General features: G+C 46.8%; 1 protein-coding gene across 1 annotated transcript; it reads right to left on the bottom strand.

Moving 5' to 3' along the window:
• Positions 1-1,313: 1,313 nt before the first annotated feature.
• On the bottom strand, positions 1,314-19,796 carry LOC140362999 (solute carrier family 35 member E2A-like). The gene is made up of 8 exons (XM_072449303.1): positions 19,407-19,796; positions 19,062-19,197; positions 17,290-17,417; positions 14,814-14,934; positions 14,688-14,741; positions 13,124-13,196; positions 5,468-5,604; positions 1,314-3,959 (listed from the first exon to the last, which is right to left on the bottom strand). The coding sequence occupies exons 1-8, from the start codon at positions 19,684-19,686 to the stop codon at positions 3,731-3,733; spliced, it is 1,158 nt and encodes a 385-aa protein (XP_072305404.1). The 5' UTR covers positions 19,687-19,796; the 3' UTR covers positions 1,314-3,730.
• Between the last annotated feature and the right edge of the window lie 1,154 nt (positions 19,797-20,950).

The raw sequence follows: 20,950 nt of genomic DNA on the forward strand, positions 1-20,950 counted from the left end.
GCATCAGTAATAGTTGCGCTCTGGAGCACCGTCTGCAGCAGTTTGGCGCCCTCTAGCGCCAACTAAGTGAACTGAATAACATAAGATAATCCTTTAATGTCCACACAAGGGGAAATTTCGTTGTTACAACGCAGTAGAACTGGAGGAAAGGACAGATTATAGGAAGTTTCAAAAAACACACTCTTAATAGAACTGAACAAAACAAAAAACTCTTATTAACAAAAACTCCTCACCTATCTTAATAGGGAATGGAGGGGGGAAATAAAATAAAATAGATAAATAAAAAATAAAAAGATAAAAAATAAGATAATAATAAAATAATGATAATAGAATAAAATAAAATAAAGTAAAAATAGCTAGCACAAGACTAGGTAATACAATTAGCAGGTAAGTAAACAGAATAAAAACAAAATAGAACACTCTTATTTACAGGAAACCCTGGTCGAAATACTTCTACACATTCATGTACTTTTAACACCCAATATAATTTCATTGTAATAGATAAACTTGTGGGTTCTTTTGTGCACACTGTCTGTAATTACTATATTAGTATTAACTGTGTACTCCATGTATGTAACCAAAGTCTAATATATGCAGGATTGTTCTACACCATAACTGTCCGATGCAAATCTCACGGTGCAAACACCACTGTAGAAATGATACTTTATCCTTTAAAATGCTTTGATAAGACTTTGTGTGATAAGACTTCAGTCAATACTGTCATACTCCACAGAATGAACTTATAGAAGTTATGTTGTCTCCTGTGAAATGGAGCAAAGGATCATGGTCTGTGTAGTACCATGTTTGAGCTGCTGCTGTAATAAAACACTGAGCTTTTACTGTGATATTATTGTAACAGTCCATGATAATGTTGAGACCTTGGACTAATATAAATATATTTCGGTTAATGTTACTGGTCCAACTCCACTATTTGCAGTTTTTCACATTAATGTCATTTTATTTCTACTGTGAGATATTTATATTACTTAGTTTGACATCTTTCTACAAATCATTTTGAAATGTCGTATTGTTCATTTCTACAGGATTTACACCGTTGCTCCACGTGGCCTGTTTACTCCTCTTTCTGTAAAACTATAGTAAGGAAAATACTCCATTACAAACGACAAACTGCTTCTACACAAAAACTACAGACCTTGATTATAGTTCAAACATTTCAGCTCACACATTTGTATTTTTGGTCAGAACTGAAGTCAATTCACTTATTTTAGCAAAAAAGAAAGAATTCAAAGTGCAGTAAAAGAGCAGATCACAAGGATAAACATGTCTGAAGAATAAAGCAAACGTTTTCAAAATGGAAACTATTGAAATATTGATTTATTCACAAATTACAAAAGCATTTACATGATGTAAAAGTGGTTTGATTACAGTTTGTGTTGTGACTTTCAGGTGTTCTGTGCTCGTGTCCTCAGTATGGGACAGATTGTGGACTCCCAGCTTCACTTGTGCTGTTTTCACTACATCTTAAAGCCAAAACGTGAGTTTCACAATGAGAACAAATTAGGACCGTTTCTGTAGCAATTAACAATTCAAAATAAAATATAGTTGATTTAATGAAAGTCCTAAAATGTAGCACATCGATACCTTGCAGTGCCCTCACGCTGGGCCCGAGCTGTGTGTATTCCTATGGATTACCGTTACCATGGAGACACAATGCACACATTTGCAAAAAGCCAAAAAATGCTAATGCTAATGCTAGCCTGTGGCTTTTTGTTTTTATTGTGACCAAAGGACTTAAAGGCACTTGTTTCTGGTCGGATTGTTCAGATTAAAGTCACTGGAGAACAGAGCTTCAGACAGAGCAGTGCCTCCAGTTAGCTTCACCTACAGCTGATGAAGATGATGATGAAAGAGATCAATGAGAGGAAGCTGAGGCTGATGAAGGTCCGCTTTCTGATCCACTGTCATTATGTGAGATCAGATCCATCCATCCATTTTCTACCGCTTGTTCCCTTTTGGAGTCGGGGATCATAATGTTAATTATTTGTAATAGTTGCAGATTTGTTTTCTTGACTATTGCAAATGATTAAATATTAATACTATTTTCTCGACAAAAACTGTACTGGAGCTTGACAAAAAAAAGTATAATTTGTGGTGAGGACGCAACATATCTCTTGATCAAACATATTTATGTCACACCGAATCATCGAAACAAGTTCCTGTGTGTTTAAAGCAGCTCTGATGACACTCGCGTGTGTCTGAACTTTCCCTCAATCACATTATGTTCCACTGAAACCTTTGCATTCATTTGGGAATTTAGAATGTTTTAGTTTAAAACGCTTAAATGGTCTTTGCACTCAATATTCTACTTTTGCACAACAATGTCAGTCATATCTCGCGGACATGTTGTCAGACTTTGGTGAGAACATTTGAGCTGGAATGCGCTCTCAGCGGACCATTACCAGACTGAACAGCACAAAACTGTGGAATAAAACAACCCGAGCCCGTGTCTCGTCAGTGCAACAGCTGCATTTGGACTCACATCATCAGGGTCCCGTCTGCAGCTCCTCCAGAAGAGGTCTGTTCAAAGCCTGTGTTAGTTCTCTACTGCCCCTAGTGCTCCACTCCACATTGACTATATCGAGTCAATCGCTTGTTCATGTTTTTATACTTTTGTTTGTTCATAAACATGTGTTTTGCTCATAAAGTATAAGGTTGAGAGAGAATATTGCAAAATTGATTATAAAAAATAATTATAATTTCCTGGCAGAACAAATATTTAAAACATATTTTCAGATATGTGCCTTTAAAAGGTCTTTCAAGTATCACACAAAACATGAAAGGACGGTAAAATCACCAACATAACTGGAGGGTCAAATGAACAAAACTATCACTTTGTATCTTTGTTCATGAGGAAGAACAGGTTTCAATGGCCGTCATAGAGACGCTGTATTTGAAATCAAGATTTAAAAAAATACTAATTGCGAATCATCAGGGGCGTATGAGCGTCAGCTCATTGGAGATTACGTCCAGTGACGTACCTACGCACTTCATTATCCTGAAGGACCAAAACAAACCCTGCACCGATAAAATATGATCCAGATGCAGGTCTTGAGGCACTAAACTCTGCTCACCTCTGAAGCATGTGTGGGCATGTGTCGCCCTGGGTGCACATGTGCGCTGGACGCCCTGGGTGCACATGTGCGCTGGACGCCCTGGGTGCACATGTGCGCTGGACGCCCTGGGTGCACATGTGCGCTGGACACCCTGGGTGCCCTGTGAATTGAAACGCCTCTGTCTGAACGCGCTTAAGAGGTGGAAAAAGGCAGTTTCAGATGAACTCTTCCCTTTAGAGCAGAACAATAGAATAAAGTCTACTTTACTGGTCCAGCTCCCTCTGTTGTGATTGGGCCTGAACCAGACACTGGCCCAATCACAGGACAGCAATGTGGTTTGGGCGGAGCCAAAGGTGAAGCACTTTTTTCTCAACTGGATTTAACTGCTTGTTTCACTGTAGTCGACCTGTGCAACTCAAATCAGAGTAATGCACATCAATCGGGCATGAGCAGGTCACAGAACAGTACCTCCAGATTGAAAATGACTTCTGGATGAGAGCTGGAAAAGGGGGCGGGGCAGAATAAGGTGCGCATGAGCAGGTCACAGAACAGTACCTCCAGATTGAAAATGACTTCTGGATGAGAGCTGGAAAAGGGGGCGGGGCAGAATAAGGTGCGAGACAGTGTGTGGTGAAGGCGGCGTGTTCAGGGTGTGTTCAGGGCGTGTTCAGGGCGTCCTGCCTCGGCTCCCTCTGTGGCACTGCGGTGGCGTCCTGCTGGGCCGCAGCCTGCAGCGCCGCCCTCTGGAACTGCCGGGCCTTGTTGTAGAGGAAGACCCCGATGAAGACGAAGATGGTGCCCACGGCGCTGAGCACAGTCACGTGGTTACTGAAGACGATGACGCTGAGCCACACGGACAGGGCGTGCTTCACTGTGCTGGCCACGCTGAGGACGGCCAGAGGGACAGACAGGACGGGTCAGGAGAGTATGACAGGTCCAAAGACATTCAATAACACACAACCATGATATTTTAATTTAGCATACCTCCAAAGCAATTGCTATATTATACATTTTTCTCATATATCCCACCTCTACTCAGGAGTTGGCAAAAGGAGCCGCTTTTGACAAAATGGGATACAAACAGTTAGGATGGTTTCTCTGGTGTTTTGTGAGGATATGATGTGTGTGATAGTGTCAGACTTCATATGGTAAACACTGAGGCCCAAACAGCACTGCCACGTCACCTCCAGCCCGCCCCCTTGTGGCCAAACCAAATATAGGCCAGTTAGAGCCCAACATCAGTGACCTAAAATAACCCCAACCAAATCTGGCTCCTTCATCAGTTAGAATTAAACCTGTATAAGAAGCGTTTGGAGCAATATCCCAAACAAAGATATAATTGATATTTCAGCACTTTTGTGGTTGATTTGATCATTTAGTCATGTTTTTGAGTACCACACCTTTTTTCATAGTTTGGCCGGGGTGCGACTTATGTGAATGAGTTAATAATAATTAACTCATTCATCTACTTCCACTAAGAAAGAATTCAGTGGATTTAGTGATTTGGGGTAATACTGATGCTTTGGTAAACTTGTTAGCATGTTCTTTATGCTATAGTTATCTGAATAACTGTTAATATGTTACGTTAACATACCAGACACTTACCACAGTTTTGTCTGTGCGTCATGTAGCTGAAGGTGTTAGCGTTAGCATACGTACACCTATTCACCATGTTCTCTCATCTGTTATTATTTTAAACTGCATTTCAAGATGAAATGTCTGTTCTTGGTCTTGGATTTCATAAAATAAATTTCCCCAAAAAATGCGACTTGTACTCCAGTGATGTTTTTTTCTTCTCTATTATGCATTTTTTTTACTTGTGCAACTTATACTCCAGAGCGATTTATAGTCCAGAAAATATGGTAATACTTACGGCAATACAATTTACATTTATATTTGGATGTTTTGTGAACATAGCCTGAATATCACACAATCACACAAAAAATATTGAGATACAAATTTTTGTAAATATTGCCCGCCCCTGGTCAGGGGGAGACAGAGGGGAGGCCAGGACACGTGACGCAAAGTCTTCCGCATTTGAGAGACACGTGACACAAAGTCTTCCGCATTTGAGAGACACGTGACACAAAGTCTTCCGCATTTGAGAGACACGTGACACAAAGTCTTCCGCATTTGAGAGACACGTGACACAAAGTCTTCTGCATTTGAGAGACACGTGACACAAAGTCTTCTGCATTTGAGAGACACGTGACACAAAGTCTTCTGCATTTGAGAGACACGTGACGCAAAGTCTTCCGCATTTGAGAGACACTTGATACATATTAGCGGCGGTGGTTGGACCGGTTAATGCTGGAGAGTTTTTGACGCCCCCAATGGTCCGATTCCAGACCCATCTGCATTTACACTAGAAAAAAGTAATAGACCAGTAGAACCTGAAGGTGACGGGGGAGATGCGTCCCATGAGAGCGTAGGCCGTCACACTCTGCAGGTGGAACAGCGCTCCATCAAACATCAGCAGCAGCAGCACGTCCTGGCTCAGGTAAAGGGTCCGGTTCTTCTTTGGGACGTCCTGCACACACACCACAGGACCAATCACAAAGCTCATGTGGGACAAACGGACAAACACATTGGATTAAGTAAATGAATAGATCCCTCCTTCCTGCTCCTCTTCCTTCACCTTTGAGAGCCATGTCATGAGGTCAACACTAGGACCAGTGTGGACCTTCCTATTCCTGTCCTTCAAGTATCTTAAGTTAAGACTGACACTTCAGTTTCAATGAAAATTCAATTCTTCAATTCTCTTTTTCTGGTTAAATGTGCACCACAATGCCTTGCCTTGGCTCCTCTCTCCTCCGTCAGTGACAGCATGACGCTTGGTGTCAGTGAGTTGTGGGCTCTGGGAGTTCTCTGTGTGCATCAGTAACATGAGAGAAGCCTGAAATCTGAACTGCCAAACCAATATCCTATCCAAGAATCCCATGCATTTCAGAAGTGTTTGGAAAGGTCTAAACTACAGCGTTAGCAGGAGACACCGTCCCTAACCACCAGAGGCAGTGCTTAAGCACTGAATAATCTTGCGCATGTGCGAAGGATTCATTCAGTGCTCAAGCACCGCATCGGTCAGCAGGGATCAAAGAGCTCCTGCCATGGACACAGTCAGTGGAGCTCTTTGGCCCATCCCCCTGGCAGCAGGGGAAAATCCATGAAAAAAATGGATGACACAAACCACACCTACAATAAAGGACAAAATGTAAAAACTCACAGACTTAATTTGGAAATTGACAAATTTGACAGACTTTGGACCATTGATTGATTCGACTGCCGTGACTTGTGTTCAGGACGTTAATGAATACACATAACACACCGGATTTTAACCATTGTCCCACATTCACTCTCACAACACACCTCATTAATCGCTCTCATCGCTTTGATTTGCTAATTTTTTTAATTGAAAAAATAAATAAATACTATGATCTGAAAAACTGCTGCCTTTGCGATTTAACAATTGTTGTTGTTGTTGTTGTTGTTGTTTTATGGCGGTTGGCATCCGAGTGTTGCATTACCACCAGACTTTATTCCTCAGACGTTTCGTAGTCCTCAGACTCTGTCGTAGTCCGTAAAAGTACTCCTCCCATTGCTTTGGCGTTACAAAGCCCATGAGGTCATGATGTGTTTTTGTGACTAGAATAGTTGTTGTGTCAGAGACCAACCGGCTTTATTCCAGGGAGACTCTTCTTCACCTTCCTCGCCCTCTTTGACGTTCGGTGCTTTGGAAGTACAAAGCCCATGAGATCATGGGACGTCTTTGTTGTTTTACAAAGCCCATGAGGTCATGGGACGTCTTTGTCGTTTTATCCTTTAGAAGTCCTTCTTCCATCACTTTGGCGTTTCTAGGCCCATGAAGTCCAAGCGCGTTAGAACATCCTCTTGCTCCTCATCCTCGGCTCAGTCTCCAACACCCCCCACCTCTATAAACGTTTACCCAGCCCTGTGCTACATAAGTAAGCAACCACAGCCTGACACAAACCCTGTGACTGGATCGCCAGAACGTTCCGCAGATTGAACTCCCGCCCATTATTCCGAAACCACAAGGCCAACCCGGCCCTTTCCCTATCATAAGCCTCACAGCAAATCAGCACATGCTCGACAGTCTCTGGCACCCGACAGTGACCACACAGACCGGTCGGATGTTTGCCTATCCTACTCAGTGACCAATTGAGTCCAGTATGGCCAATCCTCATGCGGGCGAAGGCCCTTTCCTCCCACGCGTTCCTGCCCATAGACCCGCAAGGACCCACACTACCCTGTATGTGATAGAGATGCCGTCCAGTAACACAGTGGCTCCAAAATTCCTGCCAAAGGCCGACCACATGACTCTTGATAACGGGCTTGATTTCAGACTTGCCCAACTCAACCGCCACATCAATTGATGGCCGCCGAAGGGAACGTTTAGCCAGTGCATCAGCCATTTCGTTACCATCCACCCCCACATGCGCAGGGACCCAAATGAAGGAAACCCTCACATCCTTCCTGGACAGGGAGAGCATCAGACAGAAGATGCCATTCAACACATTCTGTCTGCAATCCGATTTCCCAGATTTAATGCTTTGCAATGCAGAAAGGCTGTCAGAGGCCACCACAATGCCGCAACACTGCAAAGCAGATTCCGCCCATTCCAACGCCAACCGTATCGCTATAAGTTCCGACGTGAAAACAGAAAGGCGATCTGTCAACCTCTTCTTGACCGCTAGCCCCAGGTCAGGCACAAAATAAGCGGCGCCAGTACGCCCACTCTCAGGATCCCTAGACCCGTCGGTATAAATAAACACATCACCTGAGTGCTTATCGATGAGCGCTTGAACGGCAAACTGCGGTGCCCTCCCAGCGACTCCTCTAAGCTTGCCGTGCAAGCTAACATCAACAGGAGCCGGGACAAACTTCCACGGAGCTATAGCAGACAAAGCCACCGACGGGCTCACACGCAGATCACCAACCCCCGCAAGCCGCGCCTTCGCATTTCCTACCTGGCTGAAAACCATACCGCCAGCCTCACTCTGCCCCCCATCAACCCTGAGAAAGTCCCTCACCGGGTGAGAGCTCGTATGACCTTGCACATTCACCCAGTAAGCCAACAGAAGTTCTAGCCTCCGGAGCCGTAACGGCAATTCCCCCAACTCAACCTGCAGCGCCGAGACAGGGGAGGTCCTAAAAGCCCTACAGCAGATGCGCAAGGCCTGGGCTTGCTCCACATCAAGCTTCTTTAAGTTAGTCTCAGCCGCAGACATGTAGGCTATACAGCCATAATCAATAGCCGCCCTCATGACGGCCCGATAAATACCCAGGAGCGACCTTCTGCTGGCCCCCCAGTCCTGGCCGGATAGACAACGAAGCAAGTTATTCACCCTTTTGCATTTACCACTGACCTCATCAATGTGCCGACGCCAACTAAGCCTCTCGTCAAAGGTGACCCCCAAGAACCTCACCTCCCTGACCTGTTCGAGCACCTGCCCATGCAGTCGAAGGGAGATGTCCCTATGCCCATTGAAGAAACAGATCACTTGAGACTTCCGTACGGACAGTTCAAACCCCCACTTCAGGGTCCACTGCTCCACCTGCTGTATTGCCCTTTGCAGTTTCGCCTCGTAAAACCGGAGATTCCTCCCTCTCACCCATAGAGCGCCATCGTCAGCATAAAGGCTCCTCCCAACAGACCCATCCACGTCGTCAAAGATGTCCTTAATCATAACATTGAACAAGATAGGGCTACACACACTCCCCTGCGGGATCCCATTCTCCACCCCATAGACCCCAGAGCAAGCAGCGCCCACTCTGGTTTGGATACGCCGGCCAGACAGAAAGCTCCGGACCCAGTTAAACAGTTTACCCTTCACACCACACTTCCGCAGCTTAATGAGGAGCCCATCCTTCCAAACCATATCGTACGCCTTCTCCACATCAAAGAGCACCGCAATAACCTTTTCTTTCTGAGCCCTGGCCAGCTGGATATCAGATTCCAAACACAACACGGAATCCATGGTGTTCTTGCCCCTACGGAAACCACTCTGGTGCGCGGGAAGCAAACCCTGACTCTCCAAGAAGTAATCCAACCGCTCGGTAACCATGCGCTCCATCGTTTTCCCGAGCTGCGACGTCAAGGCAATCGGTCTATAACTTGAAGGGTCAGACGCTGGCCTACCCGGCTTCAGAACCGGCACCACCGTAGACTGTTTCCACGCAGATGGAACACAACCTGAATCCCAAACACGGTTGAAAAGACCCAGGACTAGCCCAAGCGTGTCATCAGTCAAATGAGAGAGCATGTCATAGCACACCTCATCTTTACCCGGGGCTGTCTGTTTCGCCTTAGAAAGTGCTCTCCTTAGCTCAAACAAACTAAACGGAAGGTCAAGGTCATCTTGAGTCGAAGGCTGGTGCCCAATCAGCTCAGAATTCTGGGCCAAAGTACTCTCCCTGTAGTGCCTTTCCGCAGGTGAGAGATTGTCAGAGCTGTGCACCGACACAAAGGTGCTGGCCAACAGTTCAGCTTTGTCAACGTCGCTGACTGCTTCAACACCATTCAGTATTAGGACCGGGGTCCCATGACGGCGCTCAACCCCATGCATCCGCTTAATCATCCCCCAAACATCCCCGAGACGCGTCTCTCTCCCAATTTTGGAACAATACCGCCTCCAATAGGCACTCTTGGCCGTTCTCACAGTTTTCCGCACAACAGCGCGGGCCCTCTTGTAGTCAATGAGGGCACCCTCAGTGTGGGCAACCCTTAGCCGGCGAAACGCCGCATTTCTCGCCCTAACAGCATGACCACATGCTTCAGTCCACCACGGCACCCGCTTCCTATGTCCACTACCACCACTCTTAGGAATCGTGCCTACCGCTGACTGCGTGATGAGCGAGACAATTGCACTATTGAGATCATCCAGCTGAGTCAATCCTCCTTCCTGCAGAACCCTAGAACCATCATCAGCTTTCCTCAGGAAAGCCCCCCAGTTCGTCCTTGCCAACTGCCACCTCTGGATCCTCGTCCCCCTGACCACACAGCTCCCAAAGCCAATCACGGTGCGGACTAGATAGTGATCGCTACTAAAAGAAAGATTACCAAGAACCTCCCAACTACAAACACCAGCTAACTCCTTGGACACAAGTGTAAGATCTATTGCACTTTCCGCACCGGTCCCCATATCATAGCGGGTCCCACCCCCATCATTCAGACAAACCAACTCCCTTTGATTGATAAAACCCTCTACCACCTGCCCATACCTATCGGTACCACTACCGCCCCACAAAGCGCTATGCGCATTAAAATCCCCACACCACACGGCCTTTCCCCGAACATCCTTACCGATACTATGTAAGGACTCTAACGTTAACTCACCACACGGATTATAAAGGTTAACCACAGTAACAGCTTCACCACCCAGCCAGACCCTCACCGCCAGGGCCTCCGGCGCTTTACTCACACTGACAACAACGTAATTTAGGTCATCTCGGACAAACACAGCCACACCTCCGCCTCTACCCTGCTCCCTATCATTCCTAACACACACATACCCTTGTATCCCAAAACCCCACCTAGGTCGTAACCAAGTCTCCTGCACGCACATAACGTGAGGCTTGTTCAACAAGGTAGAGACAAAATGCTTAAATTCCTGGCCATTAGCACGAAGACTACGCGCATTCCATTGCAAGACAACCACCGCCATTATGAGCCCCCGGAACCTGACGGCGCATCGAGAGCCCCCCCACTCCCACTGCCAGAATGGGGCAGGGCGCCCTCCCGCAGCGCATCCTCTATCTCCGTCCACTCGGGGCCCCCAGCTCCAAAGTACTTCCCTGCAGCCTTAGCGATGATCTTAGTCTTTTCGGATCTCTTCTTGGTTTGCCCAGTACAGTTAATCACTTCCACTATAAAGAGGAAGAAATCTTTCCTCTTCACAACCAGTACATCCTCCGCACCCACAGGGCCTCTGCCTGTGGAAGCCACACTCACAGGCATCCCAGTGGGGACCTCCCCCTGGCCGCGGGCAACGCTGCCCCCTCCCCTGTCGCCTAGGACACCAGCAGCACTGGCAGCCCCCACTGCATCCACCGTCACCTGACTACCAGACACCTTCTTGACCGCATCCGCGTAGGATATGCCTTGAGAGGCTCTAACTTTTTGCACCTCAGCAGCCCTCTTGCTGAACACGCATCCCCCGTAGGCAGAGCTATGCTCTCCCCCACAGTTACAGCACTTGAGTTTTGCTCCGTCGTCACACTTCCCATACTCGTGGTCTCCTGCACATTTACCACACTTCTGCTTCCCTCTACAGACCGCTGCAATATGCCCAAAGCGCTGGCACTTGAAGCAACGCAGGGGCGGCAGAACATATGGGCGTACGCCATAGCGCATGTACCCAACGCACACCACACGAGGCAGGATCCCACCTTCAAATCTAATCATTATCGACAGGCTGTCACACCTTACCCCATCCCGGGTCATCTTCAACCGCCTAGCATCCACCACCTTAGCTCCAGTCAAATTCTCCTTTATGTCATCCACAGATGTCGTCGTAGGGACGCCTACTATAACTCCCCTGACCGTGCCTCTTACAGCATCAGACACAAGAATGTCCTTCCCCCCCAGACACTTAGCTTCAATCGCCTTCCTTTGCTGAGCCACGTCCTTGCACACGACCAGCAGCGAGCCATCCCTAAGGACACTCGCATGCTTGACCACTCCCACAGCTACAGTCAGGCTCCTTGTCAACGCCATCGGATCCCACCCCTTAAAAGGACGCATTATCCTGCGCGAGCTTTATGAACACCTTACACTCTGAACTCACATCCCCGACATCTGCAACCCCCCCGCCCTGCTCCTCACTGAGAGAGCCCTCCATAGACGAGCAAGAAGACGCCCTACGCTGCACAGGATCAGTGGCTCCAGGGGAGTCCTCCCCGCTGTTCATATCGTCACCGACCAGGTCACGCTTCCTCTTCTTCTTCCCCGTCAAATTGTGATTTGGATTGGGACACACTTTGCAGTAGAAGTAAATATGTGCTTAGAGAGACGTCATAAGGCGCTGGTACAGCTGGCAGCCCGGTGTAAACGCTCTCTCTTCTTTCTCACACTTATTGTGCTTTATCTCCTATATTTTGTAAATATAGTTAGTATATTTTTTCTATTTTACTGTACGATAGGGACACGCGCTGGAATAATTTTTTAATTCAACTGTTTAGAACTTTTTTCGGCTGGATTTGAGCGTTTTTCGTTGTGTTGTTGTGATGTGAGCTAGCTCCGAGCGAGCCCACCAGCCCCTCCCCCCGCGCCCTCCGGCCGCGCTAAAGTACGGCGTGTCGTCGGTACACGTTTATATACACGTTTATATGAAAGAGGAACTTCACGAACGATCGGGACACGCACTGGAATCGCTTTAAATTAACTTGTTTTGACTTTATTCGGCTGGATTGAGTGTTTTCGTCGTGTCGTTGCGATGTGTCTTGGCTCTGAGTCCCCCGGCTCTGGCCCCGCCCCCCGGCCCCGCCCCCCGGCCGGCGCCGTACCGCGTTTACACAAAGGAGTAACTCATGAAACTGCGGAGAACTGTCGTCTTACCCGGAGATCGTCACGTTATCCCGGCGCAATACTGACCTAACCTAATACTGATGTGCAATTCTGTCGTATGTGCAATTGCTGTTGGAATTCATGTGCAATTACTGTGAAATTCATGTGCAATCTATGTGCTGTCGTGACACATATTCATGTGCAATTACTGTCGGGATCACATGCAATGGTATTTATTTATTTGTCTATGGGAGTTTTTATTTATTTATAGGAGATCTTCTACCGAAAGTGTTTTTTCAGACTTCCTATAAGTGATCTGTTCTTCTGTATCTACCTCTGTATCTACCTGCGTTGCACCAATGAAATTTCCCCATGTGGGACAATAAAGGAATATCTTATCTTATCTTAACCCAAACACAGCCCTTAAGGAGGACCAAAGAGGATGCTTGATCTGAGAGACGACAGGGACAAAAAAGCAAGAAAAAAGTGTATTTGAGTCCAACTCAAGTTCATTGTAGAGACTCACCAGGAGGAAGGCCCAGGCAGGTATGAGCATGACGACCGCAGCCGCACTGGTGTAGAACTGCAGTTCAGGCGGGCTAAAACACAGTACACATTGTGGGACGGCCTGGACCTGCTCAGCACTCATGATTCAGGAGTTGTGTCTTTTATTCATTTAGTTTATGTGTATTACTCCATTGTATTGTAGTTTTATTAATTGCAGTTAACCAGTTGGTTTTATTTCAACATGTGCAGCACTTTGGAAACTGCTTTGTCTGTGAAATGTGTTATAGATCCAAGATAATAAAAGTGGATTGTGGCTATCCTGTTACCATCCGCCTATTTTGCCCTGTGCACAATGGTTGGACCCAAATGGCATTGCTTATTAAAAGTTCCACATGTGAGTGTGATGCATCATTAGAAAGCTTAGGCCTTCTAGTTTCTGCAGATGTGCATATGAATACTATCAGAACTTACACTACAGAGGCCCAAACATAAACAAAACATCCTTTTTTTTGTCTCGCCTGAATATTGTAAATTTGTAATGGTCCTAAGCAAGACATACTTCATTGTGTGATCCAAATATGTGCCAACTGTGACAAACTGTTTTATTACAATTTTAGCTCCTCTATGATCATAAAACATACATTTTGATTTTTTGTAGGCCACTAATACCCATTATAACTGCTAAAAACAATGTGTAAATATGATTTTACCCATGAATTTGGAGGTGAGAAACAAAATAAAAATATATATTTTAATTTTTTTTATTGGTATAATACATATATCTAACAAAATGCGCGTCCAAAAGGCTAACAAAATCAGAAAACGTGATGCGTAAAATCTAGTCACCTCCAGCCGAAAAATCTGGCTCTTGACTGCCTTTACGCACAATAGAGAGGATTCTGTTTCCGTTTGAAAGCTTGGCTCATTGGCTAGAATAATATATCAATCAAAGTCTTCTACGTCATCTTAAGCACGCGCTATGTGGATGTAAACAAAGATGGATGTGTGCGTCGGAAGCGGCGCTTTTCTTTTTGGCGGAGGCTGAAAAAAACCAAACCCGTGGACAGAAACCTTCGTGGATGGTCTCATTCTATAGCCAACAGTCTGAAGAAAAGATTGATGCCAAACACAATCTTATAAGTCAAACAGATAATTTGTTATGGACGGAGAAATGCGCCGGACGAGCGTTCAAGTGAATAAAAAACTTCGTTTACTTGACAATATCTCGAAATCGAATAACTTCAGGAAAAATACAAGTGGATATTGTTTTTCTGTGGATTATTACAGACAGAACGAGTCCACTTGCTGAAGGTTTGAACGTCGATGAGTCATAATTCGCATTTTGATGAAAAGTTGAGACTTTATGACAAACTATTGGCAATTGCTTCTTGGGGCGTATTATTCAATTATTCAATCAATGACATATTCGTTTTGTTGAGAAAATAATCTTTAAAATTATGTATAACTTGCTGGTATTGACAACGAAAATAAAGTGATGATGTAATAGAACTTTTAAAAAATGGTTTTCGCCCGTGGACGGGCGGGTGGATGTGAACAGGCCGCTTATCATCCATTGAACTCACCTGAACTTGTAAGTGTCTCCACTGAGCAGTTTCTTGGAAAACACGTTCTGTAAACTTGAGTGAAGAGCAGCGTTAGAGCTCGCCCTGCTGGAGGCTGGCAGTACAGCAGCAGAGGAGCGTTCTTACCAGTCCATGATGTTTGTGGAGAGTGCGGCGGAGAAGCCCAGCATGTTGAAACTGAGCTCTGTGGCTGTGCAGAGGGCCAGCCCCGCCATGACGGGGAACAGGGACAGGTTCACCCACAGACCTGCTCGTGCGCGCGCACACACACACACGCACGCACACACACATGCACATATACACACCACAGGGAGAAACAGCGTGGTGACACAGGGCTGACAATAAAAAGAGCCTAAATGACTGAACTAGCACATAGAGCATTCTGCCTCCCCCGCCCACCCCATGACGTAGCCTAGCGTGGAGACGATGGTGGTGTAAACAGGGGCCGAGGCGTGCGCCGCTCATGGATGTATTATGGCGCCGCTACCGCATGACACAGTGGCACATGTCAGCGGCAGTGTTGGAACAAAAGAAGCAGCGTTTGAAGCTAACTCTGCCTAAATGAACATCGCTGTGTAAAGGAGACATTTCACAGGTCTTTCCTTCTGCTGCTGTCAGACTTTACAACAAACACCGTCATACCCATGTTCAATACTGACATAACCATGTTCAATACTGACATAACCATGTGCAATACTGACATAACCATGTGCAATACTGACATAATCATGTGCAATACTGACATAACCATGTGCAATACTGACATAATCATGTGCAATACTGACATAATCATGTGCAACACTGACATAATCATGTGCAATACTGACATAATCATGTGCAATACTGTCATATTCATGTGCAACACTTTGACATAAGATCAATCATATTGGTGCAATATTCTCTGTCCATATAACTGCTGTAAATAAGAGTGTTACTATTGTTATTATTATTTATTTATTTTTATTAAGATTTTTTAAGATTTTTTTAAGTTATCCATTCTTTGTTGGTTACTTCTGTACCTACTTTGTGTTGCTACACTGGAATTTCCCCATTGTGGGACAAATAAAGGCTTATTTTATATAGGCCAACTGTCACGGCACAGGGGCGGGGGGCGTGTTAGAGGTACAGAGTGCTTCCTGGAGGAGGGGCTGAAACGGCGAGCTGCGTACAGGCCACTGAGCAGTACTGCAGGAAGCTTGGTTCTTCTTCTCCCACAGCGGCTCAGTCTGTCATGTTCCACTCTCCCACATGAGCTTTTAGAACCAGAAGCTTCTTTTAGAGCTCTGCACATGTGCTCTGAGGACAAACTCAAACCATACTGAATGAACCTGTGTGGGAATCTTGTGCTGAACTGAGCATGTGCAGAGAAGTGAAGCAACAGCAGCGCCAAGTTCCATCAAACGGACTAAGAATTCTTTAAGACACAAGTTTCTATTTGTAGCTAAAGCTCTGTTCATGCTTGTAAAGATTAGTTAGAAATACAGGCCGTATTTTAACAACATGGAGCTCTGTGAAGTGAGACTATTTAATGCATTAAGTACAATTGACACTGGGGACAGACTGGGACAGTTATCCATTTGCTAAACTCCTGCAAACGTTGCTTAATCTGCTTCTCTATTATTGACTAATGACCGTCTCATTGTTTTTACTGGTAAACAATTTCGAAAAGTCCAACAAGGAAACTGCTGCTGTGATTTTGGGCTTTACACAAATCAACTGAAATAGAACAGAAAAGTTTGATTTGATACAAAAACAAAATAACTAGTTATTAGTAATTGGGTCAAATGTAACTACTACACCTTTGGCTGTAGTAAAAGGCAAACAAAGAGCAACCACACAATGGCCTGTACGGTCACTCAGGTGAATCAGAATACTGTAATAACATCTTGCACTGACACAACCCTCAGCTCTGAGCAGAGCAGGGCAGTGTTGGGTAATCATGTTTATCAGGGATTATCTTTAGACTGTTTGACAACTCGGACCGTTTGCTTTGAGTTTTATCGTTTTACCATTCGTGCAGTGTCACTGAAAGCCTAGCATGTAGCAAGGGAAATACTTCTAAAACCTAGACTAGATTTGATAAGATTGTACTGTTTAATCTTTCAGTCAACGGTCAAAATTTCAGTAATTATCAGGAAACTTCTGACAACGACGGGTTGAAAAAAGCTGAATCTGCAGGATTTACAGATTCAGCTTTTTTCAACCTGCCATTCTCCTTCCCCTCCACAATTGTGTTTCAGCTTGTGTTGCTCTTTCATAAAAAATGCTGAGACTTTGTGGTCGTGACGTGACAAAATGTGGAAGAGTTCCATGTGTACAAATACTTTTGTGTCAGTTGCCTATTTAAAACAATTGATTAAACTGCATTTTTTACTGACTCTTACTTCGATCAGCAATAAAATTGATTTATTTCATTATGTCTGCTAATGTTTCTAAATTAATTGACAATAATCATAAATAATTGTAAAAGTGCAATATTTCCCCTCACAATGATTCCTAAAATGTGACATTTTGACACCCCCCAAAAAATAATCCACAATTAAATCAAAAGCAGGGTGCAAGCCTGCAAACAGCATGTGTGTGTGTGTGGTGTGTGTCATACCGGTGTACTCGCCCAGAATGAGGCGGGACATGATGACGGTGAAGATGGGGGCGGAGCTTTTGACCGTCTCGGAGAATGACACGGCCACGTTTTTCAGACTGACCAGCCCCAGGACCACTGTCACAAACCTGCAGCACACAGAACACGCTAACTCCACAGAACACGCCAACTCCACAGAACACGCCAACTCCACAGAACACGCCAACGCCACAGAACACGCCAAGGCCACAGGACAAGCCAAGGCCACAGTACACGCCAACTCCAGAGAACACGCCAACTCCAGAGAACACGCTAACTCCGCAGAACACGCCAACTCCGCAGAACACGCCAACTCCGCAGGACACGCCAACTCCGCAGGACACGCCAACTCCGCAGGACACGCCTACTCCGCAGGACACGCCAACGCCGCAGGACACGCCAACGCCGCAGGACACGCCAACTCAACGGCAACTCCACAGGACACGCCAACTCCACAGGACACGCCAACTCCACAGGAAACGCCAACTCCACAGGAAACGCCAACTCCACAGGACACGCCAACTCCACAGGACACGCCAACTCCACAGGAAACGCCAACTCCACAGGAAACGCCAACTCCACAGGACACGCCAACTCCACGGGACACGCCAACCCCACGGGACACGCCAACCCCACGGGACACGCCAACCCCACGGGACACGCCAACCCCACGGGACACGCCAACTCCACGGGACACACCAACTCCACGGGACACGCCAACTCCACGGGACACGCCAACTCCACGGGACACGCCAACCCCACGGGACACGCCAACCCCACGGGACACGCCAACTCCACAGGACACGCCAACTCCACAGGACACGCCAACTCCACAGGACACGCCAACCCCACAGGACACGCCAACGCCAACCCCACAGGACACGCCAACCCCACAGGACACGCCAACGCCACAGGACACGCCAACGCCGCAGGACACGCCAACGCCGCAGGACACGCCAGCGCCACAGGACACGCCAACGCCACAGGACACGCCAACGCCACAGGACACGCCAACGCCACACCAACGCCACAGGACACGCCAACTCCACAGGACACGCCAACTCCACAGGACACGCCAACTCCGCAGGACACGCCAACGCCAACTCCACGCCAACTCCGCAGGACACGCCAACTCCGCAGAACACGCCAACTCCGCAGAACACGCCAACGCCAACTCCGCAGGACACGCCAACGCCAACTCCGCAGGACACGCCAACTCCGCAGGACACGCCAACTCCGCAGGACACGCCAACGCCAGCTCCACGCCAACTCCGCAGGACACGCCAGCTCCACGCCAACTCCGCAGAACACGCCAACGCCAACTCCGCAGGACACGCCAACTCCGCAGAACACGCCAATTCCACAGAACACGCCAACTCCGCAGAACACGCCAACTCTGCAGAACACGCCAACTCCGCAGGACACGCCAACTCCGCAAGACACGCCAACGCCAACTCCGCCGGACACGCCAACTCCGCCGGACACGCCAACTCCGTCGGACACGCTAACTCCGTTGGACACGCTAACTCCGTCGGACACGCTAACTCCGTCGGACACGCTAACTCCGACCATTTGCTTATACGGCTTTTGAGGAAATATATTCCAGTACTAGTATTCTGTAAACTGGAGTAAAATGTCTGGTCATGTGCAGTACAGATTGCAGCTCATCAGGGGTGACTATGTGACTTAAAGAGCACAGCAGCTTCAGGATGGTTTAAATTAAAGTACAGAGGGTGAGGCGGGATAGACCTGACCTCATGAGTCCCATGAAGAGCATGATCATGAAAAAGTTGGCGGGATACTCGGAGCGAGGCTTGTGTTGGTACAGGCAGCAGGGCACACACATCTTCAGAGAGCCAATCACAGTGGTGGACAGCATCTGCACGGCCCCTGGAGCACACACGATAGTATATGAGAACACAGAGTACATGAGAGAACACAGAGTACATGAGAGAACACAGAGTACACGAGAGAACACAGAGTACACGAGAGAACACAGAGTACAAGAGAGAACACAGAGTACACAAGAGAACACAGAGTACACAGAGTACACGAGAGAACACAGAAGCCTACATGACCCAGACCCAGGCGTGCCTTACCCAGCATGCTTGGCTCCCCCTCCAGCAGTGACAGGATGTACTTGTTGAGGAAGAGGGTGCAGAAGCTGAAGAAGTACCAGAGTCCCATGTAGGCCATGGAGCTGCTGTTCCACACCCCAGACTCCGCCTCTATCACAGTGGACTCTGTCATGGTGATCTTCAGCACTTGCTCCCCCGACAGGCTCTCAGTGCTGGCCAGCACCAGGCGCTCCGGGTCTTTGCCCAGAGGGGCCAGCAGGCGCCACAGCGGGTGCCTGGATGCAGGCCGGCCCCCCGACATGTTCACAGAGGCTCCCCAGGACAACCAGAGGTGAGAACAAGGTTTGAGGAGTGGGATAATTAGGCCATCACAGCATTGTCACCCTCAATACAATCAGAGCTCCCAGCAGCACCTGCAGAGACGCCTTATGTCACCTTTACAGTCACACTACTGTGTTTGTGGGACAGTCTCTTGTCCCCTTTACAGTCACACTACTGCATTTGTGGGACAGTCTCTTGTCCCCTTTACAGTCACACTACTGCGTTTGTGGGACAGTCTCTTGTCCTCTTCACAGTCACACTACTGCGTTTGTGGGACAGTCTCTTGTAGGGATGTCACAATTTTTTCAATCATTGCGATTATTTATGGCCATGATAGGTTATTCCTGGGGTTTTTGGAATCTGTGGTTAACTGCAGAAATGTCTCCAGGCTCAACGCGAGTCACGGCGGCGTGCGGGGGTGAGTCAGAGGTCAGAGCTCAGCGTGTCTGACTGGATAAACCTGCTGAACGACTGCTCCTTTAGACACGGAGCGTGCACATCACTGCAGCGTCCGCACACGTGAGTGTCGCTGCTTCATGAGTTCACACAGGGCAGAGCGAGGCCCTGCACCGCTGACGCCGCTGGAGCCACGAAACGCACAAGCTCCAAGGAGAGAGAGGAGGACACAGGTAGTTCCACAGCGTAATCTTACCTATCAACACTTTTTATTCTTCACAAATCTGTAGTCAGAAGTGACTCTCAAAGTTTCAAGCCCCTCCCTCGTGCGTTACCATAGAGCTCATCTAACTAATAAATGATATAATGCTTAAAAGAATTACAATGAGGGGCCAATAAGCATATTTTTATATTATTTAATCAATCTGTGGTAATTATATTTTATTTTTAAATGAATATGCTGTATTAAAAAGAGTAGGGAAGTTAATTGTTATAAAACCAAACTTTCCTCACAGGAATATTTGCAAGATTAAACATAAAAAAATACAATATAAAGTTTCCTTTCTTTTAGCTGTTAATCGTGACTAATCGTAAAATTGTGATATTTCTCCTCATAATATTAAATGAAAAAATCATATTAATATTGTGACATCCCTAGTCTGTTGTCCCCTTTACAGCCACACTACAGTGTTTGTAGGACAGTCTGTTGTCCCCTTTACAGCCACACTACAGTGTTTGTAGGACAGTCTGTTGTCCCCTTTACAGCCACACTACAGTGTTTGTAGGACAGTCTATTGTCCCCTTTACAGTCACACTACAGTGTTTGTAGGACAGTCTCTTGTCCCCTT

The sequence above is a fragment of the Eucyclogobius newberryi genome, unplaced genomic scaffold (genome assembly GCF_026437365.1).
Source record: "Eucyclogobius newberryi isolate DKJ021-1_F unplaced genomic scaffold, fEucNew1.0.hap1 SCAF_17, whole genome shotgun sequence".
Lineage (NCBI taxonomy): Eukaryota > Metazoa > Chordata > Actinopteri > Gobiiformes > Gobiidae > Eucyclogobius > Eucyclogobius newberryi.

Bases quoted from the DNA above. Each gene is read 5' to 3' on its own strand.
- LOC140362999 (XM_072449303.1), bottom strand. From the start codon at position 19,686: ATGTCGGGGGGCCGGCCTGCATCCAGGCACCCGCTGTGGCGCCTGCTG. The intron at 19,198-19,406 runs GTAAGGCACGCC...TGTGTGCTCCAG, and splicing joins GGGGGAGCCAAGCATGCTGG to GGGCCGTGCAGATGCTGTCC. The intron at 13,197-14,687 runs GTGAGTTCAATG...ACTGTGTTTTAG, and splicing joins GGAGACACTTACAAGTTCAG to CCCGCCTGAACTGCAGTTCT.